We start from the raw sequence: 25869 nt of genomic DNA on the forward strand, positions 1-25869 counted from the left end.
TCATACCACCCTCATGGAGTCGGTTTATAACCGTTTGTGCAGACTCCTGCACATTTGTGGCCTGCTGGAGGTCATTTTGCAGAGCTCTGGCAGTGCTCCTCCTGTTCCTCCTTGCACAAAGGCAGAGATAGTGGTCCTGCTGCTGGGTTGCTGTCCTCTTATGGCCCCCTCCACGTCTCATGGTGTACTGGCCCGCCTCCTGGTAGCGCCTCCGGCCTCTGGACACTATGCTGACAGACATAGCAAACCTTCTTGCCACAGCTCGCATTAATGTGCCACCCTGGATGAGCTGCACTACCTGAGCAACTTCTATGGGTTGTAGAGTCCGTCTCATGCTACCACGAGTGTGAAAGCACAACCAATATTCAAAAGTGACCAAAACATCAGCCAGAAAGCATTGGTACTGAGATGTGGTCTGTGGTCCCCACCTGCAGAACCACTCCTTTATTGAGGGTGTCTTGATAATTGCCATCTGTTTTCTATTCCATTTGCACAACAGCATGTGAAATTGATTGTCAATCAGTGTTGCTTCCTAAGTGGACAGTTTGATTTCACAGAAGTTTGATTTACTTGGAGTTATATTCTGTTTAAGTGTTCCCTTTATTTTTTTGAGCAGTGTATTTTTGGAGTGTGAGGAAACCCACGCAAACACAGGGAGAACATACCAAGTTCATGTACTGTAGATGTAATCCTTACATCACAATAGACAATTAGGTGAAGCCCATGTCATCTACAGTATGTTCTGTCCACAAAAAACACAGTATTATAGTCTTTGGGGAGTGTCAATAAAATACATGTGAAAACCACCCACAAGGGATCTTTCATTACCACAAATGAGAAATCTCCGTTCCTGCCCAAAGTTTTCCACTGCCGATCTCAAAAGCTTCTGCAATTGTTGTTGGTGTAAACTGCAGGGCTGTCACATGTGGATTAAGCCCATTGAATGGGTTTAATTCTTCTGCCGGCCTGCAGGAGATCAAATTTCAAATCTGGAGCAGAAGTCCAAGGGTCAGCTGCAGATTTCTGCCATGGTGAAGAGAATCCTGAATTTCGCCAAATGAAAGTGAGATCTGTAGCATAATTTATTTATTTACTTTTTTTTTTTTTTTTTTAAGCGTTGCGTTTTCTCTACGTCATGGAATATGGAGATGAGATTTTGACGCGCCCAGGGGATGGGGACAACTCGGCACCTGGGCCTTGTTGTTGCCTAATTTTTGGGGGATGTCATGGCAGTCGGCTCCCGGGCCCGTACCCTGGGGTCGCTCTTAAAAGAAGGGGGGGGGAGTTGTATGGGATAGGGATGTTCGTGACGCCACCCGTGGTGTCTGGTGAGGATCACCAGCGCCGCGACAGTCCTCCGAGGCCAGTGTTTAGGCAGCTTAGTTGGTACGACTCCCCACAGGTGGAGCGGGGCCTCAGGGCAGTGTAGAAAGAATGTAGATTAGAGCGTTGGCGGGTGCAGAGCAGCGGTGGAAAGAACAGACAGAGGCGGTAGTTGAAGTCATCCAAGTCTTTACTCACTTTGTTGTTTAGTCAGCTCAGAGCTTCTCTCTGCTGTCACATGGCGAGCTGCGGCCGCCAGGGTGGGATTCAGCACTCTCCAGCTAGCTCAGGAGCACTTGTAAGGACCCCGCTCTAGTATGTTCCTCTCTTGCTCAACTTCTCCCGCCTTGTGTCCCCCACAGGTACTGCGATGACCCTTGTGGGCAACGTGTAGTTCCCGGGCCGACTGGGTGCCCTTTTTGGTGACTTGTGGCGAGAACGTGGCGTAAGGCCGGGTCCCTCTGGATAAACTCAGATTAGGGCATACAGGTGGTGACTCCGCTCCGTCCGTATCCCCCTGGGATCCACATAAGCCTCCGGACTTTTCCGACAGAGACGTGAAGTGCAAAGTCAGATAATCGGGGACAAGTACCCCCTCTTGCGGCAGGGTCCCTCTGGCTAGGCCAGAATAAGGTATGCAGGTGGCGACTCCGCTCCGTCAGCACCCCCTGAGATCCTATCTCCTCTGCTCCCCTCCTAGGCCTTCTTGCTTGGACCCTGACCGGGGACAGAGCCGGTTATAACTCTGCCCCGCTCCCCGTCTCGAGGCCTGAGACCGTGAACCCTCAGCTTTGTGCTGACTTGCCGCTCCAAGGACCTATGACCAAAGACCTTGTTATTAAAATGGCCTCCAGTTATATAGAATTCTAGTAAAGTGCTTAGGTAAATGCTTCCTCCACCCTCACTCACTACATGGTTCTCCCTTACTTTGGTTCCCTCCAACTCCTCCATTCAGGCCCGAGGCAGCACTATGGTGCTTTAGGCCCCCTTCAGAACTGGAGTGGTGTAGTGTTGAGTGTGTGGTTGGGGTCCTGTGAGGTACTCCATCCTTACCTGGGAGAGGAGATACCACACCTCATTCTGAAGTGCAGTACCCCTGTGGCGACTGAACCCTCAGGGGTGCCACATTTTCACGAAACGCCGCTATTGTAATATGCAGCGGATTTTCCACACAAAGTTGCAGCAGAAAATCTGCTGTGTATACCGACTGTGGGAACGTGCTCTAAGGCTATGTGCCCACGATGCAGAAATGCTCCGGATTTTTCCTGAGCGTTTCTGCATCTCCCCGGAAGAAAAAACGCATGCGTTTTTCTGCCAGGGACATGCAGAAGTGAAGAGTTCTTCACATGCATTTCTGCATGCGGTGTCAAGCGCTTTCCAAGTGATTTTACCATCACGTGGAAAGTGCTTCACAACTCGGTCACACTATATAAATCCATGCAAACTGCATGGATTTATATACTGTGACTGAAAGAATGGTAAAAAATAAAAAAATAAATCTATACTTACCTTCTGATGGCCCCCGAAGTCTTGCTTCGCTCCGTCCTGGCTGCCGGCAGCTCGCGGTACACTGCACTGAAGGACCTGCCGCCACATGACTGACGTCACCGCAGGTCCTTCAGTCCATCGCAAGCTGCCGGCATGGGAGGAGGAGCGCAGCGAGGGCCATCAGAAGGCAAGTATAATACATTAGCAGAGCCTCTGAGATCAGTGATTGGCTGCAGCGATGAGATGTGCTGTGGATGTGATGTCACTGCAGGAGCAAAACCACACTGGAGTGGTAGACCTGCCTGCGCTGGAGCAGTGGAGGGTGAATAATATCAGTTATTTTACATTGCAGCACAACTTTAAAAAGGTTCACTTTTTTTAAAAAAAAAAATGTGGAAAACCCCTTTAACCTTATATCTGCTATGAGCTGCCCCCCCCCCCCCCCTAGAAGCAGGGACGCACGGCGCACACCAGGGCCGGCATCAGCACCCGGGCAAATGCCGGGGGGCCCTGAGCAGGCGGGGGGGGCCCCTCACCGTCGGGCACCCCGCGCGCTATGGGACCCGTGAGTGGAGGACAGTGGTGTCAGCATCCGCCCTCCCCCCCGCTTGCTCAGAGCCCTGGCACAATACTTACCCCTCCCCCTGCCTCCACAGCAGCTCCTGCATCCTCCGCGGCTGCTGCACTGTGACGTCTCAGGTCAGAGGGTGCGGTGACGTCTTTACACCGCGCTCTCTCCTGAGCAGTCACAGCGCAGAGCGGGATGACGCTGAGGAGTCCGGAGCAGCGGCAGCAGGTGAGACGTGAGGTGAGTATTTGATTTTTTTTTATTTTATTGTATGGAGGCCTGTGGCAGTATAAGGGAGGGGAGCGAGGTGGGGGTGTGTGACAGCCTGCATGGAGCGTTATATGGGGGCCAGTATCTTGCATGGAGCGTTATATAGGGGCCAGTATCCTGTATGGAGCATTATATGGGAGCCAGTATACTGTGTGGAGCGATTCGCTGGTGTCTGAGCTATTGTGGAATTTACAATAGATATCACTCATGTAATGTAAGAAGTGCATTTTTTGCATTGTACTAATATATATATATATATATATATATATATATATATATATATATATATATATATATATATATATATATATATATATATATATATATATATATATATTTTCCCTCTTCGGTATCTGTGACCATGGCTTGCCCCCCCAGTTTTGATCCTGGGTACGCCCATGGTCCGCACAAAGATATTGTCTAAGCCTCTAGCGAAAGCTTATTAGAATTACACCAGAAATAGTTAAGGTGCCATTACACATAGCAGTTTGAGTGCCTTTCAAAAAGGTGTGTTAGATGTTGAAGAAAAAAAAAAAAAAAAAAAAAAAAGCAAAGTGGACAGAATTTCACACAAAATCCCAAACATGGGTCGAACAAAATTGTTGGCACTCTTAAGTTAATATTTGATAGCACACTCTTTGGAATAAATAACTGCAATCAATCGCTTCCTATAACCATCAACAAGCTTCTTACACCTCTTAACTAGAGTTTTGGATCACTCTTCTTCTGCAAACTGCTCCAGATCTCGCATATTTGAAGGCGCCTTCTCTCAACAGCAATTTTAAGATCTCTCCACAAGTGTTCAATGGGATTTAGATCTGGACTCATTGCTGCCACTTCAAAAAGCACCCTGAAAGGGATAGAAACAAAGCGCTGGAGAGTTCTGAAGTACGTTTGGGGTCATAGTCCTGCTGGAAGACCCATAACCTAGGATACAAACCCAGCTTTCTGACACTGGGCACTACATTTCAACCCAAAATCATTTGGTAATCTTTGGATTTCATGATGCCTTTCACACAGTCAAGGCACCCAGTGCCAGAGGCAGCAGAACAACCAGAAAACATTTTAATCTCCACCATATTTGACTGGAGGTGCTGTGTTCTTTTCTTTGAATGCCTTATTCCATTTTCGGTAATCAGTAGAATAATGTGCTTTACCAAAACACTCCATCTTGGTCTCATCTGTCCACAAGACGCTTTCCCAGATGGATTTTGGCTTACTCATGGACATTTTGGCAAACTGTAGTCTAGATATTTTTTATGTCTCAGTGTCAGCAATGGGGTCCTCCTGGCTCTCTTGCCATAGTGTTTAATTTCATTCAAATGTCAATGTATAGTTTGAACTGACACTGATGCACCCACGAGTCTACAGGGCAGCTTGAATTTCTTTGTAACTTCATTGGGGCCGCTTATCCACCATCCGGACTATTCAGCATTGCAACCTTTCAACAATTTTTTTTCTGCTGTCTACGTCCAGGAAGATTAGCTACAGTGCCATGGGTTGTAAACTTCTTGATTACGTTGCGCAATATGGACAAAGGAACATCAAGATCTCTGGAGACGGACCTTGAGAGTGTGGATATTTTTCAACAATTTTAGTTCTCAAGTCCTCAGACAGTTCTCTTCTCTTTCTGTTCTCCATGCTTAGCGTGGCACACAGTGCAAAGATTGAGTCAACTTCTCTCCTTTTTAACAGATTTCAGGTGCGTTTTTTCGTATTGCCTACACCCGTTACTTGCCACATGCGAGTTTGAACGAGCATCACATGCTTGACACAAAGTTGTTTACCCACAATTTTGGAAAGGTGCCAACAATTTTGTCCGGTCAATGTTTGAGGTTGTGTGTGAAATGTTCAATTTGCTCCCCCCCCCCCCTGTTTTTTTTTTGCGTTGTTCCAATACACACAAAGGAATTAAACATAACAAAACATGTGCAATTGCAGACATTTTCCGAGAGAAATGCTTCATTTTCTTCAAGAATTTCAAGGATGCCAACACCCCACAAATGTATGCATGTATATATTTTTTACATCTGACAGGGTCCCCATGCATGGTACATGCTCAATTTTCCCACATTGTGGATGTCATGTAGACATTTACATTTTATATGTCCGTACCTGCCACGATTATAGAAGTCTACATATTGTAATTATACAGGTCAGATATAACTGACAGCCAGAGCAGCAATCATTAAGTACAGCCACTACTGCACAGATAGGTTGACAAAAAAAAAAAAAATTAAAATAATAATAATTTGGAGGATCAGCTTTATAATACTGGCATAGGGGTTTTTGTTATTTTCAGTGTACACTAGTAACACCTTAACTTCATAAGTGTAAGAAATCCTTAAATAGAAAGAATCAAACCAGCAGGAACCATGTTTTTACGATTACAGGCTTTTTTTTGGACAGATAAGACAAGCTATTTTTATATACTCATATGGAGATGCTTTTCTCCAAGAAATTGCTGGCTTATTATACAGAGACTAAGACTATATCTGCATGAGCCAAACAGTAGCTGATGCCAAGTGCTGCCTTGTGACTGGCAGGCTGCCACTAAGCTCTTTAGAGGGTAAACTGCCTTGCTCTAATTTATAGAAATATTGCTTTCTATTGTGCTTTATCCATGTAGGGGAAAAAAAAAACAAAAAAAAACTTTACAACCAACAAGGGGTCATAAGTAGTAATTTAGAAAATATATATATATATATATATATATATATATATATATATATATATATATATATATATATATATTACAACACAAAGTTCTACTGAGTGAAGAGGAAAATAATTTATTTTATATACAAAATATTCATGTTAAAATTGGTCCACTTTTAGTAAACCTAAGGTCCTTCGAAATGCCATTGATAAAATAACAGGACTTCTGAGGACAATCCATCCATCCATTTCAGAAAGGTCACTTCCGATTGCTTCTAGGGGAACATCGCATAATATAATGCCCTATATCAGCCGCACATGCTAACTTAGAAAATGGTAAACTTCTTTAATTTTATCTATACATAGAGAATAATATACATGTTTGGCAGTTGATTCATTATTACACACAGACATTTTGTGTTATTTTAATGATCCTTTCTGCGATATTCAGAATCCACAAAATGAAGTAAAGTGCAAGTGCCTAGCAGCAATGGATCACATGTAAAATCAGCCCCATTGAAAGTCCAAGAAAAGGAGAAGTCCAATATAAATATAGATGGCATACATGTCAGTGTACTTACAACTGGATAGAAGTGTCCATGAGCCCTGTAGCTGCACCCCGACGCCGCCGTTTCGCCATGCTTCTTCTATGCCTCTATTCTTCTTCGCCCACTTAGAAGAAGCGTGGCGAAACGGCGTTGTCAGGGTGCAGCTACAGGGCTCATGGACACTTCTCCTATCCAGTTGCAATCTACTTGCCTGTTCTGCCCGGCGTCGTTCTTCGCTGGCACTAAGCGGTCACAGACTGCTCTTGCCAGCAATTCAGCTACCTAGGTGACGCGCCCCCTGGGCCATGTTCAAGGGGATACCCGGAGCCGGATCTGTATGGGGGTAGTAGTCCTTGTGGCGGTGACCCGGTCCGTGCCCAGGGTGTCAAACTAAGTGGCAGTCTATGGCAGTAGATGTTGTTAAGTGTCGACTACGCCACCCGTTGAGTGCGGCTTTGAAGCCGCCGCTGCAGAGCAGTCCGCTGAGGCCGGTGGTATATGTGCAGCAGTGATGGTATAACCCCCAACGGGAGGGGTATGGCCTCAGGGCAGCAGGTGTGGATGATGGGGGTTGTGATGATGCAGGAAGGAGAGGCAGAGTCAGGAGATGCAGTTTCAGGGTTTTTACTCACTGATGTTGCTTTTAGTCACTCTGGCCTTGAGTGACCACCCGAGCCGTGCTGCGTCCACCAGGTACTGGACTCGGCCAACCCCCAGGCAATTCCGGAGCGTGGTCCTGAGCTCCTTTCTGACTCTCCCTTCCTCTGGCCGTTCCCACCAGGGATCCACTTTTGGCCGGCTCCCTCGGGTCTCTTGGTGGTCAAGCCTCCTCTGGGCTCCCTGACCCTATACTTGGTGTGCCTTTCTAGTGGATTTGGTGAGGGTCGCGGCAGATCCTGACCACGACCTCCGGTTCCTGGCTAAGGTTTGTTTTGGTCTCTGCCAGCTTGGGATCCGGTACCCGTGTCCGCCAACCCTTCACCCTTTCTGGTCTGTTTCTGGGTTCTTGGGGGTCCTTTCTCTCTCTCTCTCTCTCTCTCGGCCTTGCTCTGGCGCTGGGCCCAGCCGGAGCCACAGCTCCCTGTCAGCCCTCCTGGCTGAGCTCCTCTGCTCTTCTCCTCCTGCCTGAACTCACTCTGATCTAAGATGGTGCCCACCTTATATACTCCCTCTATGTGTGAGCCCAGGTGACCAGCACCCAATGAGCTCCTAGCTTTACCCAGACTGCTCCCCCTATCTGCCCCTACACTACTGGGATGTTCCACCCCCCTCCCACTCCAGCCAGGGACAGACGCTGTCGTACCTGCACATATACTGGTGGGAGTACCGTAGTTCTGTCCCCCGGAAATGGGATGTATGTAGTGCATGCAGCCTACTAGCTCAGTTCCACACTCCATCCTTACCCGGGAGTGGAATACCACACCTCTGGCTTGAGGTGTAATACTCCTGTAGCAGCCGAATCCTCAGGGTGCTACATATGCAGACGTCCCAACAACAGAGCAGCGGCTTCTTTTCCACCCTGCTCTTTTGACGGGGTGTGACTGCCAAGGTCATGCTGATTGACAGCTGGTTCCCCACTGCCTAACTTGGGGAACCAGCTGTCAATCAGCACGATATCGGTAGTCACGCCGTGTCAGCAGAGGAAGCTGAATCGCTGGCTGGTGCAGTCTGTGACCGCTCTGTTCCGACGAAGAACGGCACCAGGTACAAAGGCAGGTAGCACCTGCTAGTGCCACTGATTGGTTTGTAAAAAGGACATGCCTGCTCCACAAAACTGCAGCACACACACAGTATAGGTCTTGAATACATCCCAGATGCATGCCATTTGGTGAATAAAAATAAAACCTAAAATATAAATTTTTAAACTACACAACCATTTTACGTGAACTTTAAGTTTCTTCACAATTTTGCCAATAAAATATGCTGCTTCTCATATAGAGGAGTCCGAGTAACCCCTGAATCATGTCCATCAAATATGTTCCAGGTCTTTTCATTCGCTTACTAGTAAGTTAATTTCCCATCAGTTCATGCTCCCATCTGACAAACATGGCTTTATTTTTTGCATCTATTTTTTTTTTTTTTTTTTTTTTTTCACTGTAACAAGTAGACAACTTTTTTTTTTGCTATCTATTGACTCTTTGAACTTCAGATTTTCATCTGTTTGTAATTTGATCCATTGCAAAGTCTGTCTTCCATTTTACACAGATCCACAGATTTTAATGGCACAGCTTGATGTGCAAAACGGATGATAATACGTATTTTAAGTTTCACACACCGGAGATATGGAACTTTTTTTTTTTTTTTTTTTTGCTTTTAAATTGATGGATTCATGAAACTATGGGGCAGTATGCTGTTTTGACAAAATATATATTTATATATAGAAAAACAAAAATAGGAAACAGCACAAAGTATTTTGGTGCAAAAAAAGCCCCCCCCCCCCCCCCCAGGTACATACCAGTCCTTCAAATATCAATGCAAAAATATGAAGGCAGCACACAGAATAGAATAAAGTGATAAGGTTTAATAACCCATACGGCAACGTTTCGGTCCAAAATTGTGGACCTTTCTCAAGATTATATATCTCAAGTGATCCTAACTGCCAAAAAAATGTCTGTCTTATTGTCGAAACCATTAAAATAAATAAATGGAAACCTGACATACGTGTAAAGTGACTGGAATTGGATGGGTTGATGCTGTCACTGCTGTCTCCGCTCTCACAACTGGAGATGTCATCATCTGACTCCTGGACAGAAGAACAAGGTGAAGATCCATCAACTTCTTCAAACTTCCTCTTTAAAATGCCACTCATAGCTGCGGTACTGTCACATGCACCTGAAGGGAAGGAAGTTGACATGACATTTACTCGAGGAAAAAAAAAAAAAATTATATATATATATATATATATATTTCAACTAAATTAGGATTATTTACAGGATATTTTTAGCAGACAAGACCCAGCAAGATCTGGACTAGGAACATTTAAAACCTCCGCAAAACTCAATGCCTTCTCTTAAAGCATTGTTCACACATAATGAGGTGATGTAGACCTAGAAAAGATTAATTAGATGGCAATAATAAGAAGCCAGATAAAAGGATTGTATAGCTGAGATGGGAATACCAGTGTCAACATGATTGATAAAGGATCTGAGGTTTACTGGTCACCCGCACACATCAGTATATGAACAAATCAAAATAAGACAGATTAAACCTGGCAGGTGCAGAGACCAGATTCCAAATATTTAAAAGTCTCAGAATAATTATTTGCATTTGGACACAATTCTTTACCTGTCAAAATATTTTTCTTTTTTCAATACTGGTACTTAGAGCAAACTAAGGATATGAATGGTGGCACAATATGCAGGGCTGACCATGGCAGAATGCAAACAAAGCAAAGAAAACAGTATAAAAATACTTGGATTAAATTATATATGATTACCAACTATAGCAAACAGATGATAATTATCATATATATTGAAATATTCATAAACTGAAACACCCAAACTCTGCTACAATGGTGAGGTCATGGAAGACCGTTTCAGGTCATAGATCATAGCCTTGTTAAGAGAGAACACAACAACAAAACACCAGGTAGTTATACTGCATCAGAAAGGTAAAATTTAAGTTTCAAGATGTGTTGTTCAAGCTATTTTGAAGAAGCACTAAGAAATGCGCAACAATGAGGATGGTAAATGCAGTGGTTGGCCAAGGAAGCTTATTGCATCTGAAGAAAAACCCCATGCTTACATCCCTTCAAAATCAGATGCTGTGCAGCAGAGTCATCAGTTCAGAACTGGCAGTAACCAGTGGGACACAGCTACACCCATCTACTAGTCAGAGAAGTCTGGCCAGAAGTTGTCTTCATAGAAGAATTGTGGTTAAAAAGGAATACCTGTGACATAGTTGTCAATTGGTGCTGTTTCTATGTACGAAAACATAGGATCTGTCGTCCAGAAAAATGTCAGCATGTGCTTTGGACTGAGTAGCCAAAATTTGAAATATTTTGCTGTAACAAAGGACAGTTTGTTAAAAGAAGGGGCTGACGGGCTATACAATAACGAGTGTATGCAGGAAACAAACATGGTTGAGGTTACTTTTAAGTTTGGGGCTATATTTTAGCAAATGGAGTTGGCGATTTGGTCAGGATCAACGGTATCCTCAATACGGTGAAATACAGATAATTATCAGAAAGGCGTCCCACTGGCTACATGTTCAGGGTCACTGTCCTGTTAAAGAATAAATTTGGAGAAAATGTTATTAAGAACCATCTTCAGTGTAAAGAAGACAAATGAGTCCCAGAAGTGACCATATGGCCCCACAGAGCCCTGATCTCAACATCCTTAAGTCTGTATAGGATATCATGAAGAGAGAAGGATTTTCACAGAAGATCTGTGGTTAGTTTCTCCAAGAATGTTTGGAACTACTGTAAAAAGAAGTGAAGAAGCTGCCCACACACCCCTTGAAGATCTTATTATAGAATTCATTGCCATGTTTAAAATGTTGTTTTATCCAATTTGGACCAGCGGTAGTGAGTTAGCAGAAGACTGGGTTACTTATTGGGACCAGCTTAGGATGGGAGGAGTTACGTGAGCACATAGGAAAGCAGTCCCCTGTTAATTAGTGAGATGGAAAACATTGAGAAGGGAATAGACCCATGGTCTTGTTGCTTGCAAATCTACATGTAAATGGATGTGTGTGTGCCAGGAAGTGGCAGCATATCGGACAGCATGTTCTGAAGAAAAGCAAGGATTAAATGGCAGATAGATTCCGGAACTCAGCAAGCACGAAGAGGAGAAAGTGTTCCTTCCATCAGGCCAGGAGGCCTAAAGCAAGGACTCCTCTCAGGCAAGTGGGTGTTTAGGGTGTTGCCATTCTGTGACAAGTTCTTCTAAGGAGAGCTGAGGCTGCAAAGTGTATGGGGTCGTTATCAAATGAACTTTTAGCATAATAGTGAGGAGTTGTACCAAGGTACCTCGGCCAGTGAGGTCCTCACAAATCAACTGAGAGCCGAGACTAGCTGTGAGGGGCCGTAGGGACACACCTCATCTCTGGTCTCCCTCATTCACCTCTACTACTTCTCATCCTGGCCTGCCAAGTCAAGTGGCAGCATGCGGTCTGCAGAGGCATATCGCCAAAGTAACAGCAGCACACACTGTCGGGACCCTCATTTTCCTGTAGAGTGGATGATGGCACCACTAATTTATGGGACAGTTGATATAATTAGCTCTTAAAGCACTTTTTTTTTTTTTTTACCTCACCACACAAGATCCATAACTTTTGTATTTGTAGCATCAGCGTCTCTGCCCCGTACTAGGCAGAGACGCAGTCGCTCTCACCTCCCCGCTCCTGGCGCGGCGTCCTCCAGCGCTTCTCTCCCCGCTGCTTCCGGCACGCGCTCCTTCCCCGGAAGTGTGCTTAGGGCGCGCGCGCGCGCTCCCCCTCTCTTAAAGGGACCGCGCGCGCCGTCCTAAGGAGTCCCCGGACAATTGCCGGAGGACCTCCCATATATAAGGCACCTCCTCCAAAATGGAGGTGCCCGAGCAATGTTGTTGCAAAGCCTTTCAACTCTGCTTCAGCCCTCAGGTCCCGTTACCAGTTACCTGCCAGTCACCTGCCAGATTCCTGCCTGTTACTTATCTATCTGCGGTCCGACAGTCTGCCTACCAGTCTGTCTATGGATCAGTCTGCCCGCTCACCTGGGCGCGCTCACCTGCTACCTGTCTGCTAGCCTACCTGGAGGCTCCGCCGTCACGTGCTGTGACCACCTGCCTGTCCAGAGACTCTTGCCCGCTCACCTGGGAGCGCTCACCTGCTAGCCTACCTGGAGGCTCTGCCGTCACTTGCCGTGACCTCCTGCCCCTCTACCCAGAGACTGTCCCCATCACTAGCTGTGACTACCTGCCCGCCTTCCCTTGGAGCCACCCGCTTCCTTACAAGGACTGCCCCCTTGTATTGTTTCTCAGAGGTTCCACCTCCCAGACCCGTTACAGTTTGCTCGGGCCATGGAACCCGGTGGCCCCCAGATCTCCAGTCTGCACCAGGAAGTTTTACGTCAGAAAACTCAGCAGGAAGTGGTACTGTCCTATCTACGGTCCGTTAACTCTCGTCTAGGCGCATTGTGTGACTCGTCTTTGTCTACCTCTGGTCCAGCCGTGCCCATTCCTGCAGTACCGCAATCCAGTCCCTTCATGGTACCCGACTATGGACCTCGGCTTCTGGCACCTCCACGCTTTGCAGGCGACCCCGCTCTAGCTCGGGGTTTCATAAACCAGTGCACCCTGCACTTTGAACTTTTGGCATATCAGTTTCCCTCCGACCGGGCCAAGGTGGCGTTTATCATGTCTCACCTCACTGGAGAAGCACTGGCATGACTGAATCCCCTGTGGGAGAGAGGGGATCCCCTGGTGTCCGACCTGCCGTCTTTCCTCGCTGCTTTCCGGAGAGTCTTCGATGAACCTGGACGGAAAACCTCTTCTGCCTCCTCTCTGCTACGCCTCCGCCAAGGAAGTCTCACCGTGGGCCAATATGCCATACGGTTCCGCACCCTCGCTTCTGAGCTTGCCTGGGAAAATGAGGCTCTGGTGTCCGTCTTCTGGGAGGGTCTTTCCGGTCGGATTAAGGACGAGTTAGCTGGTCGGGACATTCCTACCACTCTGGATGACCTAGTGTCACTAGCTACCCGGATTGGCATCCGGTTCCAAGAACGTGCCAAAGAGACTGCCTGGGAGAAAGACTTTTCTCGCTCTGCTCCTACTTCCCTGAGACCTGCCTCTCAACCAGTCACTCTGCGGGCGCACTCGCCTGAACCGATGCAGATCGGCCAGACCAAGATGGTCAAATCTCGCCAAGAATCTTGCCGAGCCGAGGGAAGCTGTTTCTATTGTGGCAGTATGGAGCACTTCATCCGTTCCTGCCCGGAAAAGCCGGGAAACGCCAGTGTCTAGGACCGCTCGGAGTGGTCGTCCTAGACAAAAGTAAGCCCTCTCCGTCTCTGACTTTACCGGTCTCTATTGCTTGGGGAGAAAACCGTCACTTTGAACTCGCCCACCTGGATTCTGGAGCTGCTGGAAACCTCATCTCCCAGTCTCTGGTAGAGAGATACTGTATTCCCACCAAGTCCCTGGCTGAACCATTGTCAGTCGCCTCTGTGGATGGACGACTTCTTTCGGAGACCATCCTGCTCGTCACTGAACCCATAACCCTGCAGGTGGGAATGCTGCACTCTGAGGAAATCTCATTCCATGTGCTGTCCGGACTTTCTCACTCCCTGTTGCTAGGTCTACCTTGGCTCCAGACACACGAACCCGTATTGAACTGGCGATCCGGTGAAGTACTCCGATGGGGTCCAGACTGCCATAGGACCTGCCTGGTTCCGGTCCGCCCAGCTCGCCCTCCGCCTACTCCAGCTAATTTACCAGGTCTCCCGGCTCCTTACTGGCCCTATGCGGACGTCTTCGGTAAGAAGGAAGCAGAGACGTTGCCACCCCATAGGCCATATGACTGCCCGATCGACCTGGTACCACTCCTCCCTGTGGGCGTATCTACCCGTTGTCTGCAGCCGAGACCTGGGCCATGTCTGAGTACATTGAAGAGAATCTGGCTAGGGGATTTATCCGAAAATCTACATCCCCGGCTGGAGCCGGATTCTTCTTTGTCAAAAAGAAAGACGGCTCGCTACGTCCCTGTATTGACTACAGAGGACTCAATCTCATCACAGTAAAAAACAAATACCCCCTGCCGCTCATCTCCGAATTGTTTGACCGTCTCAAGGGCGCCAGGATCTTCTCCAAGCTGGATCTACGAGGAGCATATAACCTGTCAGTCAAGGAGACGAGTGGAAGACGGCATTCAATACCCGGGACGGTCACTATGAGTACCTTGTGATGACCAGCTCTTGAAAGACAGCGGGGGCATTACAGAGACCAAAGGGCAACGACATCTTCCGTGACCTCCTGTACTCCTGAGTAGTGGTATACCTGGACGATATCTTGGTCTTCTCTCCGGATCTCCCCACACACCGAAGGGATGTTCGTCAGGTCCTGCTTAGGCTTCGGCAGAACCACCTCTATGCCAAATACGAGAAGTGCCTCTTTGACCAGACCTCCCTACCGTTCTTGGGCTATGTCATCTCCCAGACAGGTCTGCAAATGGATCCTGAGAAGCTCTCTTCAGTTCTAAAATGGCCTCGTCCTGAAGGTTTGAAGGCGATACAGTGATTCCTGGGCTTCGCTAATTACTATCGTCTTTTCATCCCACACTTCTCGTCTCGGACTGCTCCCATATCTGCGCTTACCCGTAAGGGGGCAAATCCCAAGATATGGTCGCCTGAAGCCGAGGAGGCCTTCCTTTCCTTAAAGAAAGCCTTCGCCTCTGCTCCCGTCCGGACTGTAATAAACAATTCTACCTGGAGGTTGATGCCTCCTCCTCCGGAGCCGGAGCGGTACTCACCCAAAAATCTTCTACCGGGAGAATGGTAACCTGCAGCTTCTTCTCCTCGTCTGAGCGCAACTACTCCATAGGAGACCGTGAATTGCTAGCCATCAAATTGGCACTGGGGGAGTGGCGCTATCTGCTTGAAGGGGCCCTTTATCCGGTAATTATCTACACGGATCACAAAAACCTGGCATATCTCCAAAATGCCCAGAGACTCAATCCTCGCCAGGCCCGGTGGTCGTTGTTTTTTGCCCACTTCAACTTCATTCTTCATTTCCGTCCGGCGGACAAGAACGTCAAAGCTGATGCCTTGTCCCGGTCCTTCCTGTCCTCCGATCAAGAGGAAGAGCCTACGCACATCATCGACTCCTCCAAGGTGATGAATGTGGCCCCCTTGGATCTGACTTGTCTCCCACCAGGTAAGACGTTTGTAGCTGTACCAGATCGGGAGAGGGTTCTTCTCTGGGGACATTCTTCTAAACTAGCTGGCCATGCTGGCCAAAAGAAGACCTTCCAACTCATTACTGGTGGTCTACCCTGCGTAAGGACGTGGTAGACTTCGTCGCAGCCTGCTCATCCTGTGCCCGTAACAAAGTTCCCAGACATCTACCAGCCGGCCATCTCCTGCCCCTTCCCGTGCCTGCTGCTCCTTGGCAGCACATTGCTATGGACTTTATCACCGATCTTCCTATTTCTGCCGGTTGTACAGTCATTTGGGTTGTCACTGACCGCTTTTCTAAGATGGCCCACTTCATTCCCCTGCCTGGTCTCCCATCTGCACCCGAGCTGGCTAAAGACTTTATCCGCCACATCTTCCGTCTCCATGGCCTGCCCCTCCACATCATGTCGGATCATGGGGTTCAGTTCACCTCACGCTTCTGGAGAGCCACATGTAAGCTGCTAGACATCACCCTGGACTTCTCCTCCGCTTACCACCCACAGTCCAATGGTCAAGTGGAGCGGATCAATCAGATCCTGACCAGTTACGTCCGGCACTTCGTTAATGCACACCATTCGGACTGGGTGGATCTCCTACCATGGGCCGAATTCTCTTACAATAACCATGAGAGCGAATCCTCTTCCAAATCCCCGTTCTTTATAGTCAGTGGCCAACATCCCCGGATTCCACTTCCTGTCTCAGTTTCTGTGGACAACCCTGCTGCGGAGTCTCTTGTCAGCGAATTTTCTACTATTTGGGAGAGTACCAGGTCCGCTCTTCTTCTGTCCTCTGAGCGGATGAAGAGATATGCTGATAAGAGACGTCTGGATCCGCCTCAATTCCGTCCGGGAGACAAGGTTTGGCTCTCGTCCAAACATGTGCGGCTCAAAGTACCCTCCTTCAAGTTGGGCCCTCGATTCATCGGTCCCTTCGAAGTCCTCAGGCAAATTAACCCTGTGGCCTACAAATTAAAACTCCCGGCCACCCTACGGATTCCCAACTCCTTCCACGTATCTCTCCTCAAACCCGTAGTCTTTAACTCTTTTTTCAATAATCCAGGTTCCCCTCCTGCTCCGGTTTCCGCTGAAGACGTCTTTGAGGTAGAGAGTATTCTGGCCTCCAAGAGGGTAAGAGGAAAGACCTTTTTTCTGGTAGATTGGAGGGGGTTTGGTCCTGAGGAGAGAACTTGGGAACCCAGGGAGAACATACATTTTTCAAGGAGAAGCGGGGAGTTTCTTTCTGGCCAAAAAAAGAGGGGGCCTAAAGGGGGGGGGGGGGGTACTGTAGCATTGGTGTCTCTGCCCCGTACTAGGCAGAGACGCCGTCCCTCTCACCTCCCCGCTCCTGGCGCGGCTTCCTCCAGCGCTTCTCTCCCCGCTGCTTCCGGCACGCGCTCCTTCCCCGGAGTGTGCTTAGGGCGCGCTCCCCCTCTTAAAGGGACCGCGCGCACCGTCCTAAGGAGTCCCCGGCCAATTGCCGGAGGACCTCCCATATATAAGGCACCTCCTCCAAAATGGAGGTGCCCGAGCAATGTTGTTGCAAAGCCTTTCAACTCTGCTTCAGCCCTCAGGTCCCGTTACCAGTTACCTGCCAGTCACCTGCCAGATTCCTGCCTGTTACTTATCTATCTGCGGTCCGACAGTCTGCCTACCAGCCCTGCCAGTCTGTCTATGGATGGATCAGTCTGCCCGCTCACCTGGGAGCTCTCACTTGCTACCTGCCTGTTAGCCTACCTGGAGGCTCCGCCGTCACTTGCCGTGACCACCTGCCTGTCCAGAGACTGTCCCCGTCACTTGCCGTGACCCCCTGCCCTTCTACCCAGAGACTGTCCACGTCACTTGCCGTGACCTCCTGCCCCTCTACCCAGAGACTGTCCCCATCAATAGCCGTGACTACCTGCCCGCCTTCCCTGGGAGCCACCCGCTTCCTTACAAGGACTGACCCCTTGTATTGTTGCTCAGAGGTTCCACCTCCCAGACCCGTTACAGTATTAGGGTACGTGCACACAATCCTTTTTTTGGCAGCGCTTTGAACGCAGCATACATGAATTCTTTGGAATCCTGGGGGAACTGTTACTCAGGATGAGCATAGACCATGTGCTGCAGCTTCTCTCAGGTACACAGGGGTATTGACCCTCAGGCACAGACACGTAGGTTGTTTCACTTGCTGATCAGACACACTTGACAAGAGTCCTCATAAATGGTAGAACAGTAGCATTTAATGCCAGTGCAAGTTAAGTCTTCGCAGCACAGCACTTCAGTCTTCCCAGTAGTATTACAGGATAGCACAGTTCTAATGCAAAGGCACATTAATGAACACAGCATTCTTTACAGCACAGCGAGATGGTGGAGGGGGGGGGGGGTTGCTGAGGGAGATGATCCCTGTGACACCATTTCTTCCAGTCCTTCTCTTTCTGCCTGACAATACTCCGCACTGCTAGTTCAGGAACTCTACCTGACCTGTGCTTAGTTTCACTCCTGACTTGAAACCTGTTCACTTGCAGGGCACTTCTGTGAGATACAGAACACACACACCACCTTTCTCTTCGGCTCTGGACAGACCGTAAACAACTTCCCCACAATCCCTCTGGGGCTCTGCTGAAACACTCCCCTTCTCCTGTGACTTAACCCCTCTAGTTGCTGGATGCTTCTGAAGCACAACACTTCCTGTCTCTTGTGACTGTTAACTCTTATAGTTGCTGAATGCTTTTGAAGCAACAGCACTACATGTGACTGTCATAACTGTACTGATGCTGAAGTACATACACCTGTAGGAGTTTGTGAGACAAGTTTTTTCTCTTTTGATCAATTTATCCCTCCCCTTATAAATAACCATTTTATTAGGATACCTCTGTATTAAAACAAATTCCAGCTTTGTCTGCAAGATAATGACAACGTTATAGATTTGCACAAAAAAGGTTAGAATTTCACTGAAATGTAGGAAATATATATATATATTTGTACCGTGTTAGCCAGTAGATATAAAAATATGAAGATTTGAGAGTCCTCAGTGATTGATATCTTTTCAGTTAGCCAATAATCATTAAAAGGTAACAAATTGCAAGCTTTCAAGACTACTCCAGCCTCTACATTAGGCATAGAATAACACAAAATCTGAAGATTCACATATTTATACACAAGAGGGCACAAGAATAATGCAATAGATGAGACAAGTGACGTGCACCAGAACAATCAGTATGGGAGGGGGGAGAAAGTTGTGGCCGTAAAAGTTGTAGCAGTTCATAGATAAGGAGTGTGAAAGTTTTATTGTCCTGTGATCGAGGTCAGGTCCAGGGTTGTGATGACCCCACAGGTCTGAGGAGCACACTCCTTAGTTGATGTACAATGACATAAATCCATGTGACACATTCATTCCTACACTGGGTGTGTCAAAGGTTGTATTCCCAAATTATTATGTCTCTCTGATGAAGAGGCCGGGGTAGTCTGAAAAGTTTGTAGTTTGTTACCTTTTTAATAGCTAACTGAAATTATGGTATAAACCACTGAGGACTCTCAAAACTGAAATGTAGAGCACTTAAACAGTAACTTAAGTTTTTGTTCAACCTTTGCAAACTTATGGTTTATTACAAAGATTCATATTTTACTTCCTTGTGTCTTTAATACCATGCCGAAAGTGATGGATGGTCAGCCTAGTTAATTTTACCTAAGGGTATATACACATGACGTCTTTTTTTGAAAATTCAGATTCAGCCTGCAACTCACTTGAAAGTGCAAAAAACACACACACACACTGAACAGCAGCACAGCAATGTCAAAATAACTTGTTGGGCACATTTTCCTTCTTTCATCTGCTTCAGGCTTTGAAAGCCATAAAAAGCCCCTCGAAAAAAAGTGCTTCAGGAAAACACCTCTGCCATTTTCCTGAAATGTATTCTGATTCAAAAAATAGTTATTAAAATGATTTCAACTGCTGGTCCATACTCTGAGGCCACATTCACATGTTCAGTATTTTACATCAGCATTTGTAAGCCAAACTAAGGAGTGGAACAATCAGAGGAAAAAGTATAATAGAAACATGTCACCACTTATTTTTATTTCACTCTCTTATATAGCGCCGTTAATTCCACAGTGCTTTACAGACATTATGGGCACTGTCCCCATTGGGGCTCACAACCTAAATTCCCTATCAATATGTCTTTGGAGTGTGGGAGGAAACCCGAGAACCCGGAGGAAAACCACACAAACACAGGGAGAGCATACAAACTCCTTGCAGATGTTGTCCTTGGTGGGATTTGAACCCAGGACCCCAGCGCTGCAAGAATGCAGTGCTAACCACGTGCATTTTTTTTACCCACTCCTGGTTTTGGCTTATAAATACTGCTCGTGTGAACGTGGCCCAAGATTGATCTTTTCTGCTTCCCCACCCCCACCCCCACACACACTATGCTCACATAGGGAATAATATCAGAGCCTGGGTGAAGGAAGCAGAGAAGATCAATCTCAGAATACGCATTTTAGCTAGACCAGCTGATGAGCTACTATGACTGAAACAACTATGCCGGCAAGGCAGCACTTTCAGCATGGCGTTACAGACAGAAGGAAGTAAAATAGGGTAATGGGAGTTTTGCAACGATTTATAAAAGTTTAAACACGCACACACACACACCCACACCCCGTGGAGACATGTCCATTTTTGATTTAGGATCAAAATCACGAACAGCACACAGATGGCATCCGTATGCAATCCAAGATTAACATCATAAAGGGTAGGAGATGCTTTGCAATTTATTCTCTTTTCTATACATTATAAAAATTAAAGATGAAAAACTGACACACGAACCAAACAGATGAAAATGTGATCAGTTTTAGTGCACGTGAAAAATTACAAAAGTCTTAGAGTGCATCTCCTGGACATATAAAAGCATATCCACAGGATGTACCATAAAAGTCTATGATGGAAATACCCCTTTAAGCAAAAAATTATATGGTCATGGTAAAGCCAAAAACATGGGCTCTTCTGGATGTGAAAACAAGAAAAGGAATATATTCTAAAGCATTGAAAAATCCACAGGCACATCAAAAACACGAATGCCTTTGATGTCCTTCCCATGCACTTTGAAGCGTCAACCAAGACTTCATACAGATGACTGGAAGAAAGTGTAAAAATAGTATGTTCTGGGTCCCAAAACCTGCTCCACAATGTGATGATTTCAGACAGCAAAGATATGATCTGAAATATTTAATGACAGTTCCTTTGATGCTGGCTACATAAAAAGTCTAATATCTCTCTTGCTCATGGCTGAAAGTGTTGGGACCGTTCAAATTGTTCCAGAAAATTAAGTATTTCTCCCAGAAAATTATTGCAATTATACGTGTTTGTTTATTTCCTTTGTGTGTATTGGAACAACACAAAAGAGGGGAAAAAAAAAAAAAAAATTGTACAGAATTTCACACAAAACCCCAAAAATGGTAAAAGGACAAAATTGTTGGCAAACAACTTTGTTTCAAGCATATGATGCTCATTCAAACTCACTTGTGACAAGTAACAGGTGTGGGCAATATGAAAAATCACACTTGAAACTAGATAAAAAGGGAAGAAGTTGACTCAATGTTTGCATTTTGTGTGCCACACTAAGCATGGAAATCAAAAAAAAGGAGGTCAACTGTTTCAGGACCTGAGAACCAATATACACTGCTCAAAAAAAATAAAAGGGAACATTCAAATAACACATCCTAGATCTGAATGAATGAAATATTCTCATTTAATACTTTGCTCTGTACAAAGTTGAATGGGCCGACAACAAAAATCACACAAAAATCATCAATGGAAATCAAATTTATTAACCAATGGAGGCCTGGATTTGGAGTCACCCCCAAAACTAAAGTGGAAAAACACACTACAGGCTGATCCAACTTTGATGTAATGTCCTTAAAACAATTGAGGCTCAGTACCGTGTGTGGCCACCACGTGCCTGTATGACCTCCCTACAACGCCTGGGCATGCTCCTGATGAGGTTGCGGATGGTCTCCTGTGGGATCTCCTCCCAGACCTGGACTAAAGCATCCGCCAACTCCTGGACAGTCTGTGGTGCAACGTGACATTGGTGGATGGAGCGAGACATGATGTCCCAGATGTGCTCAATCGGATTCAGGTCTGAGGAACAGGCAGGCCAGTCCATAGCTTCAATGCCTTCATCTGGCAGGAACTGCTGACACTCCAGCCACATGAGGTCTGGTATTGTCCTGCATTAGGAGGAACCCAGGGCCAAATCACACCAGCATATGGTCTCACAAGGGGTCTGTGGATCTCATCTCGGTACCTAATGGCAGTCAGGCTACCTCTGGCGAGCACATGGAGGGCTGTGCCGCCCTCCAAAGAAATGCCACCCCACACAATTACTGACCCACTGCCAAACCAGTCATGCTGAAGGATGTTGCAGGCAGCAGATCGCTCTCCACGGCATCTCCAGACTCTGTCACATCTGCTCAGTGTGAACCTGCTTTCATCTGTGAAGAGCACAGGGTGCCATTGGCGACTTTGCCAATCCTGGTGTTCTGTGGCAAATGCCAAGCGTCCTGCACGGTGTTGGGCTGTGAGCACAACCCTAATCTGTGGATGTCGGGCCCTCATACCACCCTCATGGAATCGGTTTTAACCATTTGTGCAGACACATGCACATTTGTGGCCTGCTGGAGGTCATTTTGCAGGGCTCTGGCAGTGCTCCTCCTGTTCCTCCTTGCACAAAGGCGGAGGTAGCGGTCCTGCTGCTGGGTTGTTGCCCTCCTACGGCCCCCTCCACGTCTCCTGGTGTACTGGCCTGTCTCCTGGTAGCGCCTCCTGCCTCTGGACACTACGCTGACAGACACAGCAAACCTTGCCACAGCTGGCATTGGTGTGCCATCCTGGATGAGCTGCACTACCTCAACAACTTCTGTGGGTTGTAGAGTCCGTCTCATGCTACCACGAGTGTGAAAGCACAACCAACATTCATAAGTGACCAAAACATCAGCCAGAAAGCATTGGTACTGTGATATGGTCTGTGGTCCCCACCTGCAGAACCACTCCTTTATTGAGGGTGTCTTGATAATTGCCATCTATTGTCTATTCCATTTGCACAATGTGGCGCCCTGCTGCACATGGTGCCACAGAACCCAGAAGAGTGCATGGATGGATTTCTCCACAAGAGGCCCTCACTACATGCAAACACCTCCACCACCTTCCACCTCATACCAGCAGAGGGAGCCCATTAGGGATATATAAAGGGAAGGTGGAGCCAGGCAACCGAGATTAGTGAGTGTTAGTGTGCTCAGACAGAGTGAGAGCAGCAAGTAGGCTGCTGTGTGAGGCAAGCTAGGCCTCCAGCAGCACTGAAGCCTAGTGAGGGCCCCGAGCGTGGCCGAAGGCGAGAGGAAGGAAAGAGTGACAAAAAAGGGGCAGAGGAGCATACCAGGCTCACCCCAGTATATATACCGGACACCGGGTCCGAGCCTACAAGGACCCTTTACACCCAGTAGGGATAACCGGAATACCAGGAGGACTACAAGTCCCTGGCAAACCTGAAGGTAGACACATACAGGACCAGGAACCACAAAGGCCCAGTCGTCCAGGGAAAGTGGTTACCAACCGGAGGTCCTACTTCAGAGCAACAGGTGGAGTAGAAAAAGCAAGACACATAAGCTAGGCACAGTTGCAGGCTGGCCAGGAGCTTACACCCGCTCCCTGGGGAGAAGTCCAAAAGTGCACCCTTAACCTAGAGTACCCTGGACCATATCTACCAGCTGTACCAGTAAAGGTAACGAAGCAAAAAACCCCGTCTCTGTCCGTTACTCCTGCCGCGTTCTCTACCTGCACAACAACGCCCAGCGCACCCACCATCTATCTATCTATCCTGCCCTGAGGCCCGCTCCACCTGTGGGGAGCTGTACCATCTTTAGCTGCCTTGTCACCTGCCTCAGAGGACTGCTGCAGCGCTGGTGACCTTCACCAGACACCACAGGTGGCGTCACGAATTTCTCTGAACTTTATTAGTAATCGCTACCCCTTTTGTGCACTGTCTGCCCCGGGCCAGCCACCGTGAGATATATATATATATATATATACCCCAAACAGTAAGGCCCCCGGGGGCGCGACAACAACAGCATGTGAAATTGATTGTCAATCAGTGTTGCTTCCTAAGTAGATAGCTTGATTTCACAGAAGTTTGATTCACTTGGAGTTATGTTCTGTTGTTTAAGTGTTCCCTTTATTTTTTGGAGCAGTGTATTTGAATAACACATCTCCAGAGATCTTGATTTATGTTGCGCGCTGTGAATACAGGAACATCAAGTTTACAACCCATGGCACTGTAGCTATTCTCCCTGTACATGGACGGCAGAGAAAAACTGATGGAAATGTTGGATAGGCTGGATGGTGGATAAGCAGCCTCCATCAATTTCCAAAGAAATTCAAGCTGTACTGTAGGCTCAGGGTGCATCAGTGTTAGTGCGAACTATCCGTCGACATTTCAATGAAGCAGTATGGCAGGAGACCCAGTTTGCCAAAATGTACGCGAGTAAGCCAAAATCCTTTTGGGAAAGAGTATTGTGGACAGATGAGACCAAGATAGAGCTTTTTGGTAAAGCACATCATTCTAATGTTTACCGATAACAGAATGAGGCCTACAAAGAAAATAACAGTACCTACAGTCAAAGATGTTGGAAGTTCAAAGATATTTTGGGGTTGTTTTGCTACCTCTGGCACCTTAACTGTGTGCAAGGCATCATGAAATCTGAAGGTTACAAACAGATTTTGGGTCGCAATGTAGTGCTCAGTGTCAGAAAACTGGATTCGTCTCCTAGTTCATGGGTCCTCCAGCAGTGCAATGACCCCAAACATACTTCAAAAATCACCCAGAAATGGATGAAAACAAAGCGCTGGAGAGTTCTGAAGTGGCAGCAATGAGTCCGGATCTAAATCTAATTGAACACCTGTGGAGAGATCTTAAAATTGCTGTAAGGAGAAGACACCCTTCAAATATGAGAGTTGAGAGGTGTAAGAAGCCTGTTGATGTTTATAGGAAGTGATTGATGGTTATTTATTCCAAAGGGTGTGCAGCCAAATATTAAGGTAAGGTTGCCAACAATTTTGTCCGGCTGTTTTGTGATTTTGTGCGAAATTATGTCACATTTGCCTTTTTTTCCCTGTTTTTTTTTGTGTTGTTCCAATACACACAAAGGAAATAAACGTGTAATTGCAATAATTTTCTGGAACAATTTCAAAGGGTGCCATCACTTTTGGCAATGGCCAACATAGATAGATATCTATCATGTGGCAGCATTATTTATTGCAGTATGGTAAGTGGAAGGCAACAAGTACCTTAATTCATCTTCTTGTGCTCACCAGTATGAATGAACCCTTAGCCAAATGATAAGTTTTTCAAGTGAACATTGCTTTAGGATAAGCCCCCCCTTCTCCTTTTTTTGGGTGGTGGGCTGGGGGCTCCTAATGAATCAGTTTAAGGTCTCTCTCTCTCGCTCTCGAGGTAGTTGGCCACTACAACTTGACGGCCAAGCACAGCAGGTAAGGACTTGCGGCCACCGCTGCCGACACTGATAACAGCTGATCGATGGGGGTGCCACATACGGGACCCCGTCAGTTCATGCATTGATGCCCTATCCTACGGATAGGGCATCAATGTGAAAAGTAGTGTACAACCCCTTTAAATACACCTTCCCACCTGCCTGGTTTCCAGCTATCTCCACCTGTCTCTGGCCCTATGAAGCCACAGCTGTCAAAGAAAGGGGGGAAGGGGGGGTAGTTGGGAGAAAACAAGCACGTGGGAAGGTGTAGTTAAAGGATTGCCCAGTCCATGAAGCACAGAGCAGCAGAACTTGTTTTTAATAGTCTGTTTTTTGAAAAATCCCATTAAAACATTGAGGCAATTCACTGAAAAGGCTGTGTTTGAAAACAGCCTAATGCAGCCTCATTTTTGCATCTCTTACAAAACCTAGACCACCATAATGTAATAATTAAGGTAAAATAGAAATGCAATGGGTGAAGGGGGTCTTTGTGTGTTAAGGCCATATTAAGGCTCCAACTTGTGGGAGGCCCATGGGTAAAGATGAGCAAATTAAATTTGCAGGACCCAGGTCCAGGTCAGTTTTCCATGGTCGTTGGACAGGAACCACCTCGTACCTGCTGACATT

At 46.9% G+C, this 25869-nt stretch overlaps 1 protein-coding gene across 3 annotated transcripts in view; it reads right to left on the bottom strand.

Moving 5' to 3' along the window:
* The window catches only part of CSRNP3 (cysteine and serine rich nuclear protein 3), a 211366-nt gene that overhangs the window by 32929 nt on the left and 152568 nt on the right, over positions 1-25869 (bottom strand). For all 3 annotated transcript variants that reach the window (XM_073647022.1, XM_073647025.1, XM_073647024.1), the window contains exon 2: positions 9517-9687. In XM_073647022.1, coding sequence (XP_073503123.1) covers positions 9517-9664 — 148 coding nt within the window. In that variant the 5' untranslated portion in view covers positions 9665-9687. The remainder of the gene's footprint in view (positions 1-9516; positions 9688-25869) is intronic.

Source organism: Phyllobates terribilis, unplaced genomic scaffold (assembly GCF_046119375.1).
Source record: "Phyllobates terribilis strain yellow unplaced genomic scaffold, ASM4611937v1 Scaffold_9__5_contigs__length_417890890, whole genome shotgun sequence".
NCBI classification, from domain to species: domain Eukaryota; kingdom Metazoa; phylum Chordata; class Amphibia; order Anura; family Dendrobatidae; genus Phyllobates; species Phyllobates terribilis.